Raw genomic sequence first — 22969 nt, forward strand, 5'->3', positions numbered from 1 at the left:
GTTTTGAAAAAGAAGGGGACTATAGTCAAATAGTTCACAAGTTAAAACAAAACTTTGAAATCAAAGAGCTCGGAAACATCTGGGAATTCAAATAGAGAGGAAAGAAGATGGAAGCTATCTTCTCAACCAAAGTCAGGAAATTGCAGAAATGTTGGAACAATTCCATATGCAAGGTGCAAAGGAAGTAAAAGCACCCATGGAACCAGGCTACCAAAAGAGCAAAGAAGCAGAAAACTTGCTACCCAGCAATGACATGTAACACAGAGCATTTGGAAAGCTACCATACATTGCCACTGTGACAAGACCCCACATAGCGGCAGCAGTGGGCATACTATCTAGAAAAGTCGCAGCACCATGTCAGCGTGACTGGAATGCAGTAAAGAGAGTAAGACAAATACTTAAAGGGAATAATTCAGATGAAGCTACGACTGCCAGCAGCGTCAAATCCAAAACTAGTTGGATATGTGGATACTGATTGGGCTGGAGACTGCACAAATCGCAAATCCACGAATGGTTACATCTTCCAATCTGGAGAAGGAACCATAAGCTGGTCTAGCCGAAAGCAAACAACTGATGCACTTTCCTCAACTGAAGCTGTATACATAGCAGCAGCACACAGTCAAAAAGCAATATGGACTTGCCAGCTTTTAATGAACATGGGTGTAGACATGTCAAACCCCATCCCAATCTTTTAAGACAACCAAGGATGTATAAAGCTGACACAATCAGAAAGGGTCAACCCCAGAACCAAGCATATCGATGTGAAGTATCATCTGCTGATGGACACTCAAGAGCAAGACCTTATCAACATGCAATATTGCTCATCAGAAGAAATGACTGCGGACATACTCACCAAGCCATTGCCAAAGGATCGTCACAGTTTCCTTCGAGAGAAGCAAAACGTCATATAGCAACGCATATACTGTTGAGAAGGGGTGTTGGAAATACAACAGCATACACTGATTTGTATTACTGACATATAGAGGTGTAATATTATCTTTTGAGCTGTAAATGGCAGTATAGTGCAAGGTTAGTCTCTAGTGCTTACTTATGTATGGTATACAGGAGGTTTTATCTTTTATGCTTCCTGCATGATGGTGTATACATACATGTATTGTCCTTATAAGCAAGTAAAATTTAATTCCGCATTCCTCAAGATCTCAGTGCTTCATCTAAACACATAAGCAACACCTGTCTCCCCAGTTTCTTTAGTGTGGCGGTGTAAATATAACTTAAAATAACACTGCCACACCAGTGATTTAAAAAATTGTGGAAGTGTAGAGAATATAACTTTTATGTCATCCAATAACCTGCCCTCCATCCCCCATGACAAATCAGATGGCAGGTGGTACCTCCAGAACACGTTCTCGCACTGTCTCTATGGATCAGCTCCTGCTAGCTCTAACGTCAGAGCCAAAGAGGAGATCACTCCACTGCTGAGTGCCAGTACACTGTGCAAGCCTGGCAGGGGGACAAGATAGAGGCAGAGGCACAACAGTTCTGTGTGGCCACAAGTAAAAAGCTGTGAGCCAGTAAATGGCAGTCATATACATACTGCAATATACTATCATCTGGCTAGGTTGGATGCTTGGTCCCCTGCTCTGTGACCTCTTCCACCAGCCCCTGGCTCCTGTAGTGATGTAGTGGTTAGTGGATAGAACCACAGCAGGCAGTGGTGGAACTACTTCCATAGCAGCCCATTGGGGCCTGGAGCAGAGGGGGGCCCTGTATATTATCTCTTCAATACAGACTTCAGGCTATGATACCACGGCCTGTATATTACTACACATTGGGAGATACAACTCTAACAACAGAAGCCATCCAATCACACGTGTCCCGTTCCTTTTCAACACCATAATGTTGTTCCTCATGGAAACATCAACACAATCATCAAACCAATCACTGATGTGATCCGACACTCAGCCCGCCCCCACGTTCCAGCTGTCCGCCCATTGGCGGCTCTATATAAGGACCGGCATGGCGACATACTGGATACTCTCCCACCTGTTGCCGTTCCGGCTGTGTGTGTCCTCTGCTCAGGTCAGTGATGAGCCAAGTATATGGAGTGCAGCGATGTGGCGTCTCCGACCGCATATGTGCTTTCACCTATAAAGTACTCACCTTGGCTTAGTCTGTTGCTTGCTGGTACTGTCATTGGCTCCACCTACCGCCGGGCTTTCTGGCGGGAGCGGGTGTGTGGCGTCCTCTCTGTACCAGGTATGGAGGGATCAGTGCTGGCGGACACGTTATCACCGATGAGCTGTGTGTGTGGATGGCGGACTCGGTACTGGTTGGGGTAGCATGTTTGCTACTGTGATGGGAGCTGTGTGTCTATAGGGGGGACTTGTTTGTTTGCTCTATGACTAGTGATGGGTTGGGGGTTCACCTGATGCACCCACTTTTTTATAATAATTGGTTCCCTTCTCCTCCTTTTAATGTAATTTCAAAGAAAAAAATGCACATACGAGCTCTTCACTGCTAGATTTGTCTCCTAGGTGAGAAGGATGTACCCCCCCACCGCTTGGTATATGCTTGTCATGCATCCAAAGGGACTTCTGGGTAATTCTCTGGAAATGCACGTGGTATCAGGGTGCCAGATGTCTCTTCCTGGTTCTGATGGCCAGCCCTTGATGATCTGGCACATGTGCATTATTGAGGGGTGACTTCTACAACCAGCAAGAGACAGCTGGGCCCTAATGATGTGGCACATGTGCATTATTTGGGGGTGACTGCCACAACCAGGAAGAGACAGCTAGCCCCTGATGTGGCACATGTGCATTATTGGGGGGTGACTGCCACAACCAGGAAGAGACAGGCGGCACATGTGCATTATCGTGGGAGAGGGGAGGGCTGCCAAAACCAGGAAGAGATGGCCAGTCCCTGATAAATGCATACAAGATGGTGGAGCTGGACCTGGTGTGTGCAGCATTGGAGTAATGACCACTGGATTTACTAGGTGTGTAAGTATGTGTACTGAGGATAAACCAGCAAACAAAGGGGGGGTTAAAAAAATAGATGAGACCCCCCTTCAATGCAGCACCCTATTTATATATGTAGAATTAACTTTTAAAGCAAACTTTACATCAGCTCGAGAGGGGATTTTGCATGTTAAAAAAAAAAATGTAGGTTAGGCCTAAAGGCTTAAAGTGTATCTAAACCTAAAAACAAAAATGTATATGTTCCTGCTGACCAGTCCTTTTTTAGATGTGGTGGATGTACCAGTTTCCTTTTTTTCAGCAAGTACAGAAAATACCTGTTGATCCTGCCAGAAATGCTGTGTCCTTGTCACTGTGAGCTAAAAAGAAACCACAAAGAACCGGATATGGTGTAAACTACTAATCCCTTCAAGCCACCATGCAATGGAGATGAACAAAGGAAGACATGTTTGATGTCTAGCTTTTGTGATGACCATGACTGTCCCCATACATAAAGGAGAAAGTGTATACCTGAATGCACAGGTAGTGCGGTATATGCAGGATCCCTAGGTGAAAAAATAGGGTATAAAAGGCTGAAAAATGAAAGCTAGTGTATCTGAACCCAAGAGCAACAATGTCATGTATTAGGCCCGGTTCACACCTGGGCGTTGTGTAGCGCCTTACTACGCTCTGCAAAACGCTCAAACACCGAAATCCCATTATTTCCTATGGGTATGTTTCACACCTGGGCGTATTACAGGCCGTATGAACGCGCTACAAAACGGCCTACGCCCAAAGAAGTACAGGAGCTTCTTTTGGGCGTATTTGCCGCATGTATCCATTGGGATACAGCCAGGTAGCCCTCGGAAACGTGCGCGTTTTTACTGCGAATTGCGGTACGAACGCGCATATTCGATACGCCTAGGTGTGAACCCAGCCTTACAGCTCACTAACCCTTCGATGTGGTGTCTGCGTTTTGTTCTTTTCATGCAAGTGCAAAAGATACCTGTTCTTTCCAGAAATGCAATGTCCTGCCCACTTCAAGTGAGCTGAACTAAAATCGCAACCTCATCTTCCTTCCATGCCATCTTCTGTAAACTACAAATCCATGGCCCCTGCTCCCCGCCCCCACCCCACCCTTTTCCATGTAATGGGGAGGGGGAGATGTCCAAGCCAGAACAGCCAAGGGTTTCAACACCTTCTCCATACTTGCAGAGCAGTAAGTTAGTGTTGTGACTGTTGTCGCCTCAGGATAGGAAGTGTTACTGGCAGGATCAGACGGTAAAATAAAGGAAAAAGCCTTAAAAAATAACACTAATGCAGCCACCACATTTAAGGCCTGTTGGGCTGCAATATAATACATTATGTTTTGATGCGCTTTACCTTGCAGTGTAGAGTATCTCTTGGAAGCATGATTAACGATTATTATTATTTTGCTTTTTGTTAATGGAATGGTTAGATCACCCCTGTCGGAGTAATAAAAAACCTAGTAACAAGAGAAGTCTTCAAATCGCTTCTCTGATGCCTGTGACTCTGCAGCACTGCTGCCTCCAGCAGTCCCTCGACATTGGATCCTTCTGGAAGTGTCGTGTACCTGTGTCCCCTGAGGTCTACAGGTGCTACAGGACTCGGCAGCAGTGACATGGAAGCCAGAGGATGGAACCACCGTACACAGCAGGGTGACTCAAGCATCTGAAATTCCAAGTGTTCAATACTACGGGGAGCCAGAGGATGAAACCACAGTGCTTGGCAGGAGGGCAATGGCATCTGACCTTTTCAGAATACTGAAGAGACTGGAAAATGTTGCAGTGCTGTAACTGAGGGAGGGTCGGAGACACGGGCCAATGGAAAGGGGAGAAGGGCTCTTCCCTTCAAAGTACCGGCTGGCGGGCCAATTGCAGCCCATAAGTCGGTACTATGTGGCCAGCTGACAAGTCAGGTACGTGGTCATGGACCGAGTACCTGATTTGCGGGAGCAGCTACGTGGTCTGCATCTGTCAGATGCAGAGCTGCTCTTGCACGGAGATCCTTTCGGCTGGAGCTCAGTTCTGAACTCCGGCCGAAAGGATGTATTAAGGTGTGCAGCACGGGGCTCTGTATTTTTTTTTTATCGTGGGGGGGAGGTTATAATTTTATATGTGGGGAATGTATTTTCTTTTTGTGTGTATCTTTAGGTGCAGTTGGGGATTCCTGCGTCGGGAACTTGTTTTCCTGCAGCAGGAATGTGTAATCTGGTGTTTACAAGCGGCAGCTGTCACCTATTCAAGTTAATGATCAGGTGACAGCAGCTGCATGTAAATGCCTGTACACCGCATGTAATGGTATTTGGTTAGAAATCAATCGCTCTCCCTGGATGCATCAATTGTGCATCCAGGGAAAGTGCTTTCTACCCGCATGTAATCATATCACATACAATTATATGCGGTATGCAGGCATTTACATGCAGCTGCTGCCACCTGATCATTAGCTTGAATGGGTGACAGCTGCCGCATGTAATTAGGGATTCCTGCTGCAGGAAAATGCAAGTTCCTGACGCAATCCCTAGTTGCACCTAAACTTACAGGTATGAATGGGGCCTTATTGTGTGTATTGGTGTCCGTAGTACCATACTGGATATAGTTACATTTTATTTTGAAGTATGAAATTTGGCAAGAGTCCCCCCATGGGAGAAAATACATTTGTTGAGTGGCCCCCGAGTGAAATGAGTTGAGACCCCTGCCCTAAAAGGTACCTTCATTTGGGAGTCTTGTTACCCGGTCAAGGTATCTTTAAATGTATCAGTAGAAAGGGAGGTGTTCTGTCTTGGCCTTGATATCCCACATTGGAGATGATTCTTTACATGGCATCTGCCAAATTAGAAGTGTCCAAGCTGCAATTGCTGACTTGAGTTTTGAAGGTGTCTTCATGGCTGCTTTCTTATCCTAAGCTATTTAGTGTTGGTGACACAAAACATAGGGGGCCTCACATGTGGTATAGCTGTGCTTGTTTAGTGACTTGCCAAGTAGTGAAGGATATGGATGACCTATTAAAAACCATACACCTTCAAAATCAAGTCACCAGTGGCACGTTCGCACAAATGTGGTACAAAAATACAGGGACACATCTAACAGGCATTCAGCCAAATTCATTGATTGGTCAACAGAAGGTAAGTAGGCTTATGTCCAGGAAGCTGTGTGGTCAAGAACTGCCTTAGAGAACCGGATATGGTTCACCAGGTTCTCGGTGGAGAAGCTGCACTGGCAGCAAATGCCTGCTGTATGGTTATAGGGCCCCTTTAAATAATTAAGGTTGGGCCCTCAGATTCCTTTCCTGCATGTCTAAACCTGGAACAAAAATGTAATTTAGTGGCACTTATCAGTCCTTGGATGTGGTGATTGGTTTTATTAGTCAAATGTATTTAGCCTTCACCTGGTGATCCTGACGGTTATACCCTTCCTGTCCTAGGGTGATACTCACCGTACTGTCTAAGGGAACATTGTTGTTGCCCTAGGAAAGGTCTACAGAACATCTCCCCCTCTCCTTATCACTGAGGGCAGGGCCCTCCTTAATGTCTTGCCTTGAATTGTATTGTGATTGTAATGTCTTTATATTGTAAAGAGCTGTACAAACTGTTGGTGCAGTGGGGGGGGGGGGGGAGAGGGGCTCTGTAGTCCAGAGATAGCTGGGAACAGTAACTGATGAGAACACAGCAGAGGCAGAGTGCAGAAAGTTCAGTTCATAAGATTTCTGGCAAACTCAACAGGTATTCTTTTGCGCTTTAACAAATGTATCACATGTATATGGTATATTTAACAGACCAAGAAGAAAGCTAATAAGAGAAGTTCGTTGTTGGGGTGTACATACACTTTACTGCCGGCGACTTCACCTTAATTTGCAGATCAACCCTCAAGTCTGTGTCTCCTCCTATCTCACCATGAGACATGTACATGCTTCTCCTCGGGCCACAGTGACCGCTGGCAGCGGGGTGAAGAACACCGTCAAGGGACATCAGCACTCAAGGGTTGTTGGAGCGCACAGGCAGCGAATCCCTGAGAGAGAGGTTCCAGCAGCCAGGACAAAGGTGGCAAGGACAATCAGCCTCCAGCCTCATGAACGCCAGGCCTTCTACCAGCTCTTGGGTAAGAAACTATTTGTTGTGTCTGGAGTTTGTACTGAAGGAAAGAAATGTCTAGCTAATGGTAACAAATCAGATCCCAGTTCTTTATTGGTTATAAAATGAAAGAAGCTTTCAGGCCCTTTAGGAAGGAACATGGAGATCTGTTAATGTCTGTCTGGAGTAAACATGTGAGTGACCATGACCTATGTGCAGTAACTGCTAGCCTTGAAGCTGTGAAGCCATATCCTTAGGGCAGTTATGGACTTCAATTGGTTAAAACAAGCTCATGGTTGCTCCTGCGGCGTTGACTTTATGGTCCTTTTCAGCAGCTTCCTTGCTGCTTTACTTTCAGGTAAAAGTGATTCAGGCGGTGTGCATGTCTGGGAGTAATGTAATTCTCCATGTGGGCTGAAGACCTGTCAACTGGAAGAAATCGGGGAGATGTCCGTGCTAGTTAGGAGGCTTGTGGGGGTTGCTCCGCTTGCGGACTTTAGTTCTGCTTGAACCCCCTACCATGCCATCTTCATTGTTGGAATAGTTTTGGTAAACTAATGTAGTATTTTATAGCTAAAACTTTTTCTTTTTCTATTCGTAGTTTTTGATATAGTAAGGGGAAGGGTTAAAACTAGGGATGCATCAAAATTTCATACGCCAACACGTATCGGCCAAAAATGCACTTTTGGCAAAATGCCAGAGTGCCATCTTTCGACTGAAATTGCGGTGGATCCATGGTTTCTTCCCTTCCCGTTGTGCACTGCCCTTTGTCCCCTCTGATGCAGTGCAGCGTCCAATGGGGTGGGGAGGAGAGCTCTGTGAGCGTGTCACAGGATGCTGAGCTCTCCTCCTGCACCGCCCTGCTCAGCCTCCTGTAACAGATCAGGAGACCAGTGGTGTGTGGGTGGAGACGGCTATCACTGAGTTATGAATGAATAGGTAGTGATCTATATCACTTCCTATTTATTCATGACTGTGTACATAGAAACTCATACTATGTCCACAATTTATGAATGAATAGGAACACTCAGTACAGTATAGAGGATTCCTGTTCATTCACTGCTGGGGCTGCAGAAAGATTAAGGATTGTGTCCTCAATCTCTTTATTGTAAAAGGGAAATATCTGGAGTCTGTTCAGACCTCTATTTCCCCGAAGCCTCTAACAGGAAGCCGGGTGGAATTTCATTACCCATTGCCCGGCAAGCCTGCTCCATGCTTTTCGCTACTCTGTATCGGTGAGTACCGAAAGCAAAATATTGGTACTAGATACCCAAAAAACGATATTGGTGCATCCCTAGTTTTGATTTCAAATTATTGTTTGTATTGGCACAAGTAGATTGTAGATTCGGCCCCTGTTTTAGCCCTTGGACAAGTAGTGTTTTTTTTTTTTTGTTTTTTTTAATTTCCACACCCATGATTTATATATACCGTACATGCACAGATTGCAAAAAAAAAAATTCACAGCAGCATTGTTGGAAATTAAATTAGGGCTGCAACAACTAATCGACATAATCGATGATAATCGATTATTGAAAAAGTTGTCAACTTTTTCAATAATCGATTAATCGTCTTCCGATCAGTTGGCCCTGTTCACGGCTCCACACACGCTGTGCGCTGCACCTCCTCATCACCTCACGCTCATCGCTGCCAGACCCGCCCGCATCCACGCTCTTCACACCGCACCTCCTCCCCGCCTTACACTCACTGCCCGCCCACATCCACGATCGGCACAGGGACGCGGGGAGATGTAGTAAGGAGGAGCAGGTGTGGGGGGATGACAGCCACCAATAGACAGGTCCAATCCCAAAAGCAAGTTGCTGGAAGACTGCTCAGCTAAGCCTGCACTTTCCCACACATGGTGCTCTATAATGTATTGCTGGGATTCGTTGTATTCCTGTATAGCTGGTGATATGCTGCACTGCGATGTATAGAGTACTACAAATCCCAGCAATAATATATTATACAGCGCAATGCGGAATACCGCCAGCTATAGAGGACTACAAAACCCAGCAACAGTACATGATACAGCGCAATGCAGAATACCGCCAGCTATTATGTACTATTGCTGGGATTTGTTGTAGTTCTCTATAGCTGGTGATATTCTGCATTGTGCTGTATAATATACTATTGCTGGGATTTGTAGTCCTCTATAGCCGGTGCCATTCTGCATTCATTGCTCTATCATTTTACACTTTCCTTTTCACTATATTGCACACCACACTATTTTCTTTCTTTTTTACTTCCACAGCTCCAAGCTTGCTCCTGTGATGGAGTCCCATTTCAATACAAACTAGTAGTCCATCACTGGAGCCATTTTTTAAAATGTATTTTATTGTTTATCCGATTAACCGATTAATCGAACCTAATAATCGGCTAACTAATCGATTTTGAAAATAATCGTTAGCTGCAGCTCTAAATTAAATCTAATCTTCAGTTTAGACCTTTTTTGTCTCAGCTGCCACTCCTTAGTTTTAGAATGTTTAATATGCTGCGGGGCTATTAATGTTTTTGCATAATAACCTTCAACCAGGATTCACACACTTTCACAATTAGAATCTGAAAACCTTTATAAATTGACCCCTAGGTGTTGGAAGATGTATATTTTTTTAATATCTAGTATCTACTTGACCAGTCTTTGGGGGTAGTTGTCCGTTTTAAAATCCAATTGGATCCATTTGCTGTCTGTTATACCCATGCGTAAAAGCCTATCAGTATGATTTAAAAAATCATTAAACCATGGCGCTTGGGTACAGCATGCATTAATGGAGCAGATCTGTAAGACGGCAAACTTCTTGTTCAGCCTCTGAGTGTAAAAGCTGGCCTGGACCTTCAAATGTAAGGCTTTTGTGTGCTTTTTCACTGAGACACATCTGTGAGGACTTTCATGAAGGAGGAAATTAAACTACAGGTGAAAATTGAATTAGAATATCGTGCAAAAGTTCATTTATTTCACTAATGCAACTTAAAAGGTGAAACTAATATATGAGATAGACTCATTACATGCAATATTTCACCTTAAGTTGCATTAGTGAAATAAAGGAACTTTTGCACGATATTCTAATCGAGTTTCACCTTTTTTTTTTTTTCCTGTATTTGATTCCCGTGTCTCCTCCAATATCACATTATTCCTACCTTTTGGGGTTCAAAGGGAGGTTGATCTTCCATTCCCTGAGGCTAATGAGCAGAGAAACCCGATTTCTCTCTGTAGGAAGTTGGAGAGGTCTGCTGTGAATCTTTTTACCCAGTCAGTAATGATGCACTATGATTTGCCATGGCTCCACCACATAGTTCTACCCTTCGGCTTCAAAGGCAGGTTGATCTTCCATTCACACTAAGCAACCTGTGATTCCTCTCGTAGGTTGGAGAGAGGTCTGCTGTCGGAATCTTTTGACCAGTTTGTAGTAATTTACTTTGGTTTCTATGTAATGCTGAGAAAGTAAATTGTATCATCTAAATTTACAGATTGTGACATCGTTCAGCAGTTCCTGTCAATGGATGTTTGCCTTAAGATCTCTGACAAGGTTGGTTTAAATGTACCGGGAATCATCAAGTGTTCTGTTTTCCATATAGTTTTCATAGTAACGGCTTGTCTTGTTTGCTAAGGCCCAGCTGTACTGGAATTGACTAAATACATTGCATTTTCAACAAAACACAAGTTGTGCAAAGTCTTGCAGTTAGGTTTCTTAAAGGAGAACTATGAGGTGAGTGCTTTTCACTCGCCTCATAGTCCTAGCTGACCTGTGACAATGAGACTGTCACATGTCGGCTCAGTAGATCGGGAGGTGAGCGAACACATACGGCGTTCGCTCACCCCTCGATCCTGTCACGGCTCTCTGCCGTGACAGGGGAGGGGCTGGATTCCCCCCTCCCTGCTCTGATTTGCCAGCGCTGACTGGCGGAACGGACGGGGGAGGGGGCGGGTACAGCTGGCTGTGCCTCTAGATAGGCAGAGCCAGCTGTCAGTCACGCAGCTGGGCGGATCCCGGCACAATTGTCGGGATCTGCTTCAGTTGCGGCGTCTCGGTATACCGCGAGCTGTAGCTCGCGGTATACTGAGCCTAGGGTGACGGGAGGACGCTAGTTTGTGTCCTCCTGTTACCCTAAGGAGAACTATGGGGAAAAGCCTTAACCCCATAGTTCTCCTTTAAGAAAAACTGTCCCCTGCCAACATGCTACGAGAAGGACCTTTAATTTTGACTTGAGTTTTGAAAACTTGCGAGCTAAAGTAAAGATCCTTCTCCCCTCAGTAAAACAATTGCCTCCTAGAAGTGGGTTTGACAAAGATGAGGATCTTTACAAACTGGGGGTCAGTTCACAAAGCTTTTATAACTGCCTGAATAGAGGAATTTGGGGGTTTATAAAGGTAGCCTTACACATCTGAATCTGCCAGTATCTAAGACAAGGGGAAGTGACTTGCTGCTTCTGTAAACAGTTCTGCGCTGTTTTGTCCTTGCTGCAGAGCACTGCATTTGTATCCAGCTTGGATGGCTTTTCAGAAGATGGTTGACTATCTGTGTTCTCGAGGCGAATTTGTCGGTTTAGTTTTCTTTACTTAATGGGTATTTTGCAATGCATACCATGCAGCAACTGTTTGTCCATACCCAAATGGATACCATATTGGGTTATGGGTGGTTGGGGGCAGTAAAGAGTGACTGAGCTGCCTGTTTTTGCTGCCCTTGTGTATGAGGACCTGCAGCCTCTTCAGTCTCCATGCATCCTTGATGTTGATCGATCATGAGAATGAACATCTTGGATTAAAAGTCTGCATTCTTGTCTCAGTCTGGCCTCAACCGCCACAGGCCTTTAAGCCCAATTGTATATTTTACTTTTTATGCAGTCAAAACCCGGAACAACGAGTATTTGATGCGGCCCTATTCTAAACTTTGCCAGCAGCAGGCTGAAGCTCCAGCTCGCTGTGGTCTGTGAAGGTGACAGTCCAGATCTCCAGCAGCCGCTACAATCACAACTACTGTGCTCCAATCAATACTTGTGCTTCCTGGTTACTGTTTCCTGCTGTCTGCACATTGTATATGCAACCAGGCTGATTTGGCTCCTAGTTCTACCAGTAGGTCTCCCTATGGGAGTGCTGCTGTAAAAGGTGATGGGTGGCTAATATAAAGGCAGATAATTATACAAGTGCCAAGTAAAAAATATATTTTTTTTAAAGACCTGCAGAACTGACTTGGAGATTAAAGTTTTGATTTCTTTTTACACATCGGAGGGCCATACTTGTATAAATCCTGTAAAAAAATGTAATTTCCTTGTTTTCTAGTGGGTCCCCGTGTCACTTTCCCTCCTGCCACCTGCGCAGGTGCCTCCATCATCTAAGTGGCTGCTGTGGAGGCACCTGTGCGTGTGTTCCCAGCTGTGCCCGCAAGTAGATGTGTGCGTCCATAGACGCGCACAGCCCTGTGACAGGGGACGCCCCTCCTCCCAACAGATTGACAGCAGGAGTCTATGGTATCCTTCCCTGCAACCAGAAAGTTGGGGGAACAGAGGATTGCTTTGGGGACCAGTGACAAGTCTTCACAGGTAACTGTGGGGGGGATACAAAAGGTACTGGGTGTTTTTACCTTGATGCAGAGAATGCATTAAGGCAAACGTCCAGACTTCTACTTTAAATTTATATATTTGTATAGATGCATACTTAATCTAATGTTCCCAAGGTATTTCCAGGAGCTTATACAACCAGGAGTTTGTATACCATGCTCTAATCGAATGATTAAACAATTTGATTAATATGTATTCATTTTCTAATGGTCACCAAAGTTGTGTGTGTGTCCGTCTCAGTCACTTAAAATTACCATTAGAAGATGGGATTGATCAGGCTATGTAGTTTGCTTACTATGGTCCTAAACTGAAGACTAGGCTTTATCACATCCAAGGACACCTTGCAATATACTGAGAGATGTTCTCATCTTGTACTTTTGTCTATCTTTGTGTTGATTGTTTTACACGGACGATGGGGAGGCTGAAGGAAGAACGTTTCTAGTAACCAAATTACTAGTTAGGTTGTGGGGTTTTTTTTGTTTGTGTTTTTTTTTTTTTCAGATTTTATTTTCTGTTCAAACTAAACATTTTTCTGAACTACTTTCTCTCTCCCCCATGCAGTATCTAATAGCAATGGTTCTGGCATACTTCAAACGTGCAGGCCTGCGACTCAGAGAATATACAGCAATGAATTTCTTTGTTGCTCTGTGAGTATATTTTTCAATTTTTTTTTTATAAAGGAAATATCTATTCATGGTAAACAAACTGATGTGTCAGCTGAATTTTTAATTTCAAAAATACTCTTTCTGCTGCTCTAAACCACTGCAATGCTTCCAGCAGCTATCTGGATCAGTTTCCCCCCTTGAGCCTTGGCAGACAGTCCCCCAGGTCGCGCTGGACAGAAGCTGTGGGGCTTGCCTGTAATGTGCTTGGTCACTGGATCCTCTTTGGTGCCTGCCTTGGCACTTGTGCAGCATGAGGTGTGGCTGCAGGGTGCTCCACAGTTGCAGGGCTGTGCTCCATATAGGTGGAGCCTTCACCCAGAGGACAAACCTCAGCTTTCTTCCCTGACTACTGCCACATCCTTGGGGAGGACCAGAAGCTTGGGTAAGCTGTGGCCATGCCCTTGCGTACCCCTGTGGTAGACCCAATTCTCTAAAGGGTTAAATCTGAGGATTCGCTTTAACATTTTGTCACACTCTTAGCAGTTTTTAAATTTTGGTGCCAGTTTTTGGTTTCTCTGGTTGGTCTAGGAGCTGCACCTACCCAGTCTCCTCCCAATACTATACTGCACATGCGCCCACCACTTTCTACCTGGCTGAACACACTGCTGCAGCTCTGCACCGACACGGCAAGAGACAACACTGCACTTCTCCTACACCTCAGTCACCTTCTGCCTGCATGGGACTGGATGCAAGCACCCTACTCAACCCACAGGTTGTGGGTTTTGGGGGTACACAACTGATCATAGACTGGAGATGCCTGGATGGGGCCCACACAATCTGACTGATTCTGGTGAGGGTTCTTCCTACTCTGGGGACGCCATCTCTCACTCCCATGCTTTGCTTCCTATTCCTTCCCTCTGCACCCTCCTCGAGCTCCTTGTCTAGATAGGACATTACTGCTATTTTATTGTTTTATGTTCTAGGGAAAATGACTGATTTCTTTGAGATTTCAGACCACAGGGCTTCCTATGACTCTCCTGTCTTCCTTTGCTCTACCTGAGGAAAGAGGAAGGGTGTGCCTCCAGCTCTGTGCTGTTAGCCTAGGACACTTGGGTGTCCTTTAATTTGGGTCCCTGTGGATGCAGTTTGTACATGCTTGCAATCAGAGCCACCTTAATTGACCCTTCCAAAAGTCACTAGTCTGGGGTCTTTGAGAAAGCTGACGCATGCAAAGATGTTCATGTACACTTGCTATTGCAGCCTGTTTATATGGTGACCGGGATCACACTGACAAATGTGCTCCCTTGCTAGATTGCCGTGAGCCCTGGTAAATATGCAGTTGGGGATACTGTACACCCAAAATCAGAACTGCAACAATTTCTGAACAAATTGGTGGTTCAGCTATTGGAAATAGAGCCTTTTAGATTAATTAATAATTGGGTCAGTTTTGTCTTTTCTCATTGAGCTGTACTATGATTGGCTGTTCTAAATTCCACCACCTTACCAGCAAGAGCCCAGTTATCCAAACACATTGAGTATATGCCAGCATTTTAAGGCTGGGAAACCAATGTGTAGGGTTGTGCAGGCACCTAGTACTAATTTGAAGTAGATTTATCCACAGCAAGCTGACCAACTTTCTAAGAATTCTGTATTTATTCATTTAAATGTTCAATGCAACCTAGAAAAAAGACAACCTCGATTTACAGAATAAATATGTTCAGTAAAGACTATTCTAAAGCCTTTAGACCAGAACTAGATGTTCCACAAGGGGTAACACTGTATTTCACATGATCTTCAGAGTCTTGACATATCCGACGGGACCACCAAGCATTGGGCCCACCATGTGATATTAATCAGTTGGACTTCTTAACCACATGAAGACAGGGGTGTTCACCCCCTTCCTGTCCTGTCCATTTTTCAGTATTCAGCGCTGAGGCACTTTGACATTTGGTCAGTCATGCAATGCCGCACCGAAATTTAATTTTTTGTTACACTTTATTGGTTTAACATAGGGAGCGAACATGTGCTCCCTATGGCTTATACATGAAGCCAATCTGATATTGATCACCAGCTCTCATAACTTATTGCCATTCCTTCATTGTTTTAAAGTTAATAGCTGCAGCTGACAATTGCAGACATCTTTTCAGCACCCTAAAGGCGTTTTACAGAATTAACACAACCAAGCAATGGGTCTGAGTGGTGTGCTGAAGTGCCCACACAATTGCAAGATACTTTTTTTGATAGTCCTAGACAATTTCCTGACCCACTTGGCTCAAGACCGCACCGCAGCCCTACACAGAAGTAATGGTTTACACTAAACAAATAGGTGTAATCTGTATCTCGTACAGGGCACTGCCTCCTTTTTAAGGCCTGGAAGACCAGGCCAAGTCACACTGTCAAAGACACTAGCTTGGGTAGTCTTTTTTTTTTTGGTCAGGGGTTTAGCCAAGGTACTGTAGTTGCATACATTTCCTATAGTAGAAAGCTGTCCCTAACAGAACATGCTTTTTGGTTTGAGAGTTAAGCCAGGCCATGATGACCTTTGGAGTCTCTGCTCTAAGATCGACCACATCCTGCTTTGCGTCCAGCTAGACTTTCAATTGGATTTTTGTTACATGGACACAATCTGCTAGAAGGAATGTAGGTGTGTTTTTAAACTGGACTGTTTTTCTTCTCACTGTGTACCTCTGCCTGCTTAGCACAGACATGATATTTAAATCTTAACTGTTTGGTTTCTGACTTGCACATTTTGGGGATATGAGTTTGATATGGTGTGGTTTTGGTTTGTTAGACCGTTTTTTGTTTTTTTTTGTTTACCAATTGTCCTGATGTCTCTAATGTTCAGATAAACTGATTAAAAATGGTGGCCCCAAAGACAGTGTGAAGAAATCTCAATTATATTTGGGTTTTCTTCAAGATACCTTGCAAATGACATGGAGGAGGATGAAGAAGATTATAAGTATGAAATATTTCCATGGGCTTTGGGGGACACATGGCGAGACAGATACCCCCAGTTTCTACAACTTCGGGACAACTTGTGGGCCAGAATGAAATACAGAGCAGTTGTGAGCAGGAGATGCTGCGATGAGGCAAGTTCATAAACAAGTCTTTATTGGTTCTCCTAATGAGTTGTAAAGCTAAAAGGGTGTTTTTTGTCTGCAGGTGATGTCTAAAGAACCCTCTTATTGGGCATGGCTCCGTGACCGTCCAGTACACCATAGTGGTGCACTTAGGAGTTACCTTCGAAATGAAGATCTCTTTCCTAAAGGTCCTGGTGTGACTCCAGCCAGCTGTGCTCTATGCCGCAGGTCCAGCACTGATGAATTGGATACAGTGGCTAGCAGCAACTCCTCACCAGAACCAAACTCATTTACTTTTTCAAATGTAGAGTGGCCTCAAGACCACCTAATCTTGCCTCCACCAATGCTCCTGGATCCAGAGTCTGTCTACGATATCAACAGTGAGTTAATTCTACCAAATTGCTATAGTCTGACCGATTGGTAATTAGTGCAACATGCATGTAAGGGTTTTTGGTTTTAAATGGCAGATCGCTGCTGCAGAATTGCACATTCCCAGGAACTGTAATTCCATTGGTAGTGAAAAAAGCTAAGCAACATGGTAATTTTTGCATCACATTTTTGCAACACCCTGAGGTGTAAAGCAATCTTTTATAGAGAACTAATGAGGTGAGTGATTTTCACTCAACCTCATAGTTCGAGCCGACGTGTGACAATGAAAATGTCACACGTTGGCTTAATAGATCGGGAAGTGAGCGAACACATACCGTCGCTCACTCACTTCTCGATCATGTCCCTGCAGAGAGCCGTGACTCACGGCTCCCTGCAGAGATTCCCCCTCTTCGCTCCGATCCTCCAGCGCTGACTGGCCGAATGTATGGGGTAGGGTACAGCTGGCTCTGCCTCTAGATAGGCAGAGCCAGCTGTCAATCACGCAGCTGGGTGGATCTCGACAGTAATGTCGGGATTCGTCCCGGCTGTGGCGGTCTCGGTATACCGTGAGCTGTAGCTTGCGGTATACTGAGCTTTGGGTCACGGAAGGACGCTAGTTTTGTGTCCTCGCATGACCCTTAGGAGAACTATGGAGAAAAACACTTACCCCATAGTTCTTTTAATTATTGGGGTGTCGCAATATAGTTGGCTACCAAAGCAGATTCTGTAGATGCTTTGGGACAAGGAAGTGAATCAGTTTTATTGCCAAGCCATACCTCTGTCACTGGAAGGATGAACTGATAGAGCAACTGTAACTTTATTATTTTGAAACATGTCCAGATTCTGTATCTACCCACTAATCTGCCTCTCGGATCAGAGCAAATGTTACTTTTCAGCTATGGGCCTATTGATTTGGCTAGAATGTTCTGATTACGTTTCATTGTAAATGTTTTTGACTTGAGCAGTTTTAATTTTTTTTTTTTTTTTTGTACTTCGAAAGAGAAAGTAGTGGGAACCCTTTTTTCTTCATGTTTGTCCAATATTACCAACTAGTGTTACTAAAGATGCACAGTATGAATTTTGTACTTTTTGCCAACCTTTTTCGATTTTTATAAGCCATTTTCTTTCTTGTCCTTTGAAGGACACAGGAAGGGAAATACTGTTGGGTTATGCTGCTGCCTACAGGAGGGCTAGACACTGGCAAAAAAAATTGTAGGCCTCTGCATGATCTCTGCCACAACCAACAATCTCCCCCCCCCTTTAGTGTCCAGAAGGGTGGATATCCTCAATTCAGCTGGGAAATTGAATTTTTTCTTTCTCTTACTTTTTTAAGTCTGCAGTGCTATTGACTTGAATGGCACTGCTACGCCTCAAAATGCAAGGAGACTTTATATGCGATCCCTTGCGCTCCGGGCACGGGACATTGAGGTAGACGTGCAGGCTGGTGGAAACAAGCCCAGAGGGATAAACTCCCCGCCCACAAGTTGCATAGCCCACCTCAGTGCTCACTGCACCAGCAATGTTCCCCTTAACAGGGTCCGTCATGCTCCATAAGCCTGAACCCACCAGGGATGAACTGTGTCCCAGAAGATTTACCACCCCCAGAGAAATGAGTCATTTCAAAGTGCAGCTGCTGTGTCCTCTGTGTTGACAGCCTGGGTACCTGCCACCTCAGAAGCAGGTACCTGCACTTAGTGGCCACTGATTCAGTGCTGCTCTGTCATAGGAAAAAGTGGTTACAAACCAGCCCAGTGGCCAGTCAGCCATATGCATTTCCCATTGAGATCCTATAGGCTTCCCCACATTCCCTCAGGGTTGTAGCAGCTGATATTGCTTTCTTAGGCAGAGAACTGCATGTGCGCGATGGCCAAGCTGGGAAAACTACAAGGGTCTATCGTATCCAACCTGTCACCCAGCTCGTCTGTTGATTTGAAGATCAATGAAAAGTGAAGGTATAAAAAAAAGGAACAAAGATCCCCAGCAGGAAGATAGGTCCTTGACGCTAGGAAAAACTGAGCTGCCTTGGATAGGGGTGTGGCCACCACCAGGATCCACCTCCAGACCCGAGCTTTTGTGCCTAGCGCAAAGTGGCGGTATAACCCATCGGTGCAGAGTTTAAGATCTCCGCTTTGTCCTTCAATGAACGAAAGAGAAATAGGATTTTTTGTACTGCTTGCTATAAAACTGACATGCCGGCTGTAGGAGGGGTTATTCAGGGCTGGCCTATAAATAGTTTTTTTTGCCAGTGGCCTTTCCTTTTGCAGGCAACCGTATAAACCAACAGTTATGGCTGCCTCTGTGCCTCAGTGTCCGCCCCAAGAAAAAGTTCTGCCACCAGATCGCTTCTGTGGTACCAGGAGCGACGCGGATTGCAGCGCTTCTGGTCCCTGAGCAGTCATTGCTGGGCTACTGAAGCCGAGCGATAAGCTATTTAAGTGCAATCTGCACTTTCAATAGCTTTAAGGTGAAAAGGTGATACTAGAGGTCTTTTGGACCCCCAGTATCGCCTTTAAAGAGGACCTGTCACTGCCAATATGCAGTGCCCTCCTATGTGTTGGCAAGTAAAGTTAAAAAAAAGTTTAAAAAAATATATATGTAAATTATATATATAAAAAAATGTAAGTCCCCTGCAAGCTCATTCACTCGCACGCGTTTGATGCGCCTATGTACAAAATGATCCCGCTACACATGTTTTTGGTATTGTCGTGCAAGCCAGAGAAAGCGATAATTCTAGGGCCAATATTTATGCGTATCTCTACTGATTAATTTTTTTTTTTTTGGTGTCTGCTGTATAGCAAACCTGTTGCTTTAAACTGGCATTAGCTTGCACAGGGTTTCCATGGAAAATGTAACCTTTCCTTCACGTGTCAAAATGTTTTCTGTTCAAAATCATGTATGTGTATTATGTGTAACACCATTCTTCTTGTAGTGTTTCAGGAACCACTGGTAGGACTGGAGCCAGGAGGGACAAGCCTTGAATGGTGCCTCTAGCACCTGGCGAATGCTACTTTCCCACAACCAGTATACAAGCAACTTGAAGCACTTATCCTGGATCCATGATTGCCTTCTGTAGAACTGGGGACCAATTTTTGGGTTTGCGTCGGGTCAATAAATATTTATCTAATTTATTAAGCTATAGAAGTCTGTGTTACAGTTTGTAAAAGTAGTAAGTTCTGTGGGTTGGTCACAAATGATCACCGGTGTAAATTTTCTTGAATCGATTACTAAAAGGCATTGCAAAGTGTTCCATATCACTATTGTTTGAGACAGTTAAAACTTCAGCTCCAAGTCTGAAGTATTGCACTTTTTACAAACTGCACTTTAAGTTTAAAAAAATAAATCTGTAGAATACTACATTGACAGCAACTGCTATCATGAGCATTTGATTGTCTCAGAGGTTGTGAACTTCTGCAGTAGTTCGGTTTGTATTGCTGTTCATGTCCACTTTTAAATAAACAAATGTTAAAGTCTCTTGTTTTCCCATCTTGTGACTGTAGTGTTCTGAAACGTCAATCCTGGCTTTCACTGTACAATTAAAAATGTATATAAACCCCAAATCTATTTCAGTATGTTTGGCATCGTGCTTCACTGTGTAAAGTTTTGTAAAGCAGGTTGTTTTGTGATCAGTTGCGAAGTCTCTTCCTGAAGATCCTGGGTGACAACGCTGCTAATTACAAGTTGGCAGCTTTGTGTTTTGAGCCTAAACTCTGCTGTTACTGCCAGAGTACCCATTTTGCTACATGATTTTAATAAAGTGCATTTGGGCTTAGCTTTATTTATGAACATTCCTTTTGTAAAGGGAATGGCTTCTATTCCTTTAGTATAGCATACCTATTACCAGGAACAGTTTTGTTTTTGTAATTTGCAGGCTTTGCCACAATCCCTATCATCCGGTTTGAACAAAGACTGCATTCCCAGCATTGTGTGTGTCCACCTGCCCAGGCCCAGCACATTTTATATCGCAGGTGCAGCATGCTCAATTCAGCTAAATTTAGGACAGAAGGTAGAAACTTCCATTGACCAACAAGTGCCCCTTGAATTTAGTGTATAAAAAGGCAAATTTTTTTCTTTTCCATTTAGGGACACTGGAAGTCTTAACCTACAGAAGAACTGGACACTGGCAAACGTAAGCCATTTGCCATTGTAATACTAGCATTCCTCCTAGGAGGATTGTACATCTTTCCTTCAGCTCTGTTTTGCAGACTAGCGGATTTCCTAGCACTTTTATTCTTAATTAGGGCTTCACTACATTGCTGCTGACGGTTTCCCCTCTGATTTGCAGCTTTCTGGTATGGTCATCCTCCCCCTGGCTTTTGGAGAGTACTGCAGCGGACCCATTTGAACTAGATATTGTGGGACTAGGTTGCCCTTGCACTGTCTCCTAAGACTCGGTAAGTAGGCTGGTTGGACCAAGCACTGAAAGCTCCCTCATGGTTTTTAAATGCTTGGTGCCACTGCTGGGATTTGCCATAGAATGGGTTATTGTTGTGAAATGAAGGGCTGTTTCATCTGCTGAGTGAAGTGTGTCCACAGTGCTCTTTACCCGCCATACAGCATCAACTAAGCTTTTTTTCCATTGCTGCTCCTGTTGCACAGAGCCACATGGGCATCAGGAATATTTAAACTTCCATCTACAGCGATTTTGGTATTCTGTCAATCAACCTTCCTGATGCTGGCCACAGACCTTACAACCATCGCAAGACTTTTGTCTTGCGATGGTTGGTTGTAAGGTAATTTAAACGTACGATCTGCCTTTCTTGGACAGGCAGATCGTACTTGTGATAATCACAAGCCCGCCCCGCTGAGGGGTGGGCTTCCAATGACCGCAATGCTGAACGGGCAGTGTGCGCGTGCTCCAAAGACAAAAGCCGTGCGACCTTCTCACGCCTTCCACACACCTTGCGATAATAGTATGATCGCGGGATTTCCCGCGATTATCGCAAGGTGTGTGGGCACCTTTTATGCAGACCCCCCCACCTGCCCTCAGCTGTCTGGGTTTTTGGAGTGATTGGGCTTTGCCTCCTACCTGCAGTCTGTAGGTTTCCTGCCTGCACTGCAACAAGTCTAGTTTTAGACATGGGAAGGGGCAGTCCAGTCCTGCTGCACCAGATGCCCCAGTTCTACTAAGGGCTTAGGGACTGCTTGCCTATGATGGTTCTGCTGAGTCTCTTCCACATTGGAGTTATCCTGGGATCCATCTAAGATGAGGCATTTACCATGGTCATGCAGGCCTTTGACCCTAATTACCCAGTTCTTTGACTGATCAAAGGCCACAAACATACTCTAGCACCCCCTCCAGCCGATTCGGTATGTGATTTACCTGCAGCTTTATAAGCGGCAGAGACTGATTCTGAGTCACTCACATCTTTGTCTGCTTGCCCCATGGGGAGTCTACAGCTATTACCTCCAGTGCAGTTTGAAGGAGTCTATTTTGGCGCTTGTGGTGTACACTGAATCAACAAGCGCCAAAATAGACTCCTTCAAACCCGCATTCAGTTGTGAATGCGGGTGCAAAGTGGAAGTACTTGTGGCTTTACAGGCATCTACTGGATGTTTGTAGTGCCTGTAAAGCCATAAGGACTTCCACTTTGCACCCGCATCACAACTGTTCACCCTCCTAAGAACCTGCTGGCATATCGGGTTAGTTAGGATTTTGTTTAGAAGTAGTCAATTTCCCCACTGTGGATCTGGATAGGTCTTGTCTTTAATACTGACTACTATACTGGTAAAGGGTGCACCTTCTTTAACCTCTTGCCGTCCGCCCGTAGTAAAAAAACGGACGGACGGCACTGCAGCATCTAGGCTGATGGAGGCCCTTTTCACAACTGCTCACTGACAGGTCTTGCTCGGTCCCCCAGTGCCAGCTGCAACTTTTTTTGTTTAACCCCTTCGTGACTGACGACGTACAGTGTACGTCGCCAGCATCGGGGCACGCCCTTAAACAGATCTAGCCACTGCCTATCAACAATGATGTTAAGGGTCAGACTGCTTCAGTATTTACATGCCAGTTGTGACGGTTTACTGGAAGGCATTTCTCGCATGTGCCTCCTATCATACATATGCGTAGAGCACTTTAGTTAAAGTCCTGAACATCAGGGCTCGCTTGTAATTACTGTTTGATCTGCATGACCTTCAAGGGGTAGTGCCACTTCAGACCTACTTTTCATAATATCAAGGATGCTATGGGTGGCAAGTGTATGCAGCAAATTAACTGCAGTCTTCTCACTCTGCTTGTCAGGATGTGTCGCTCTTAATTTCTCTACTTCCTCAACAGCATTTAAAACCCCTGGTGTTCTAATTCTGGCAAATTCTCCAACACACCTCTCTCCACTCAAGGTTGTGCCCCCCCCCCCCCCCCCA

General features: G+C 44.7%; 1 protein-coding gene across 1 annotated transcript; it reads left to right on the forward strand.

Annotated features, from left to right (window-relative positions):
- Positions 1-1997: 1997 nt before the first annotated feature.
- Positions 1998-19643, forward strand: SPDYC (speedy/RINGO cell cycle regulator family member C). The gene is made up of 7 exons (XM_018554313.1): positions 1998-2040; positions 6793-7033; positions 10468-10526; positions 13117-13202; positions 16078-16249; positions 16323-16620; positions 19539-19643. The coding sequence occupies exons 2-7, from the start codon at positions 6829-6831 to the stop codon at positions 19598-19600; spliced, it is 882 nt and encodes a 293-aa protein (XP_018409815.1). The 5' UTR covers positions 1998-2040; positions 6793-6828; the 3' UTR covers positions 19601-19643.
- The last annotated feature ends 3326 nt before the right edge of the window (positions 19644-22969 follow it).

This window comes from Nanorana parkeri, unplaced genomic scaffold (genome assembly GCF_000935625.1).
Source record: "Nanorana parkeri isolate BGI_ZX_2015 unplaced genomic scaffold, ASM93562v1 scaffold153, whole genome shotgun sequence".
Classification (NCBI taxonomy): domain Eukaryota; kingdom Metazoa; phylum Chordata; class Amphibia; order Anura; family Dicroglossidae; genus Nanorana; species Nanorana parkeri.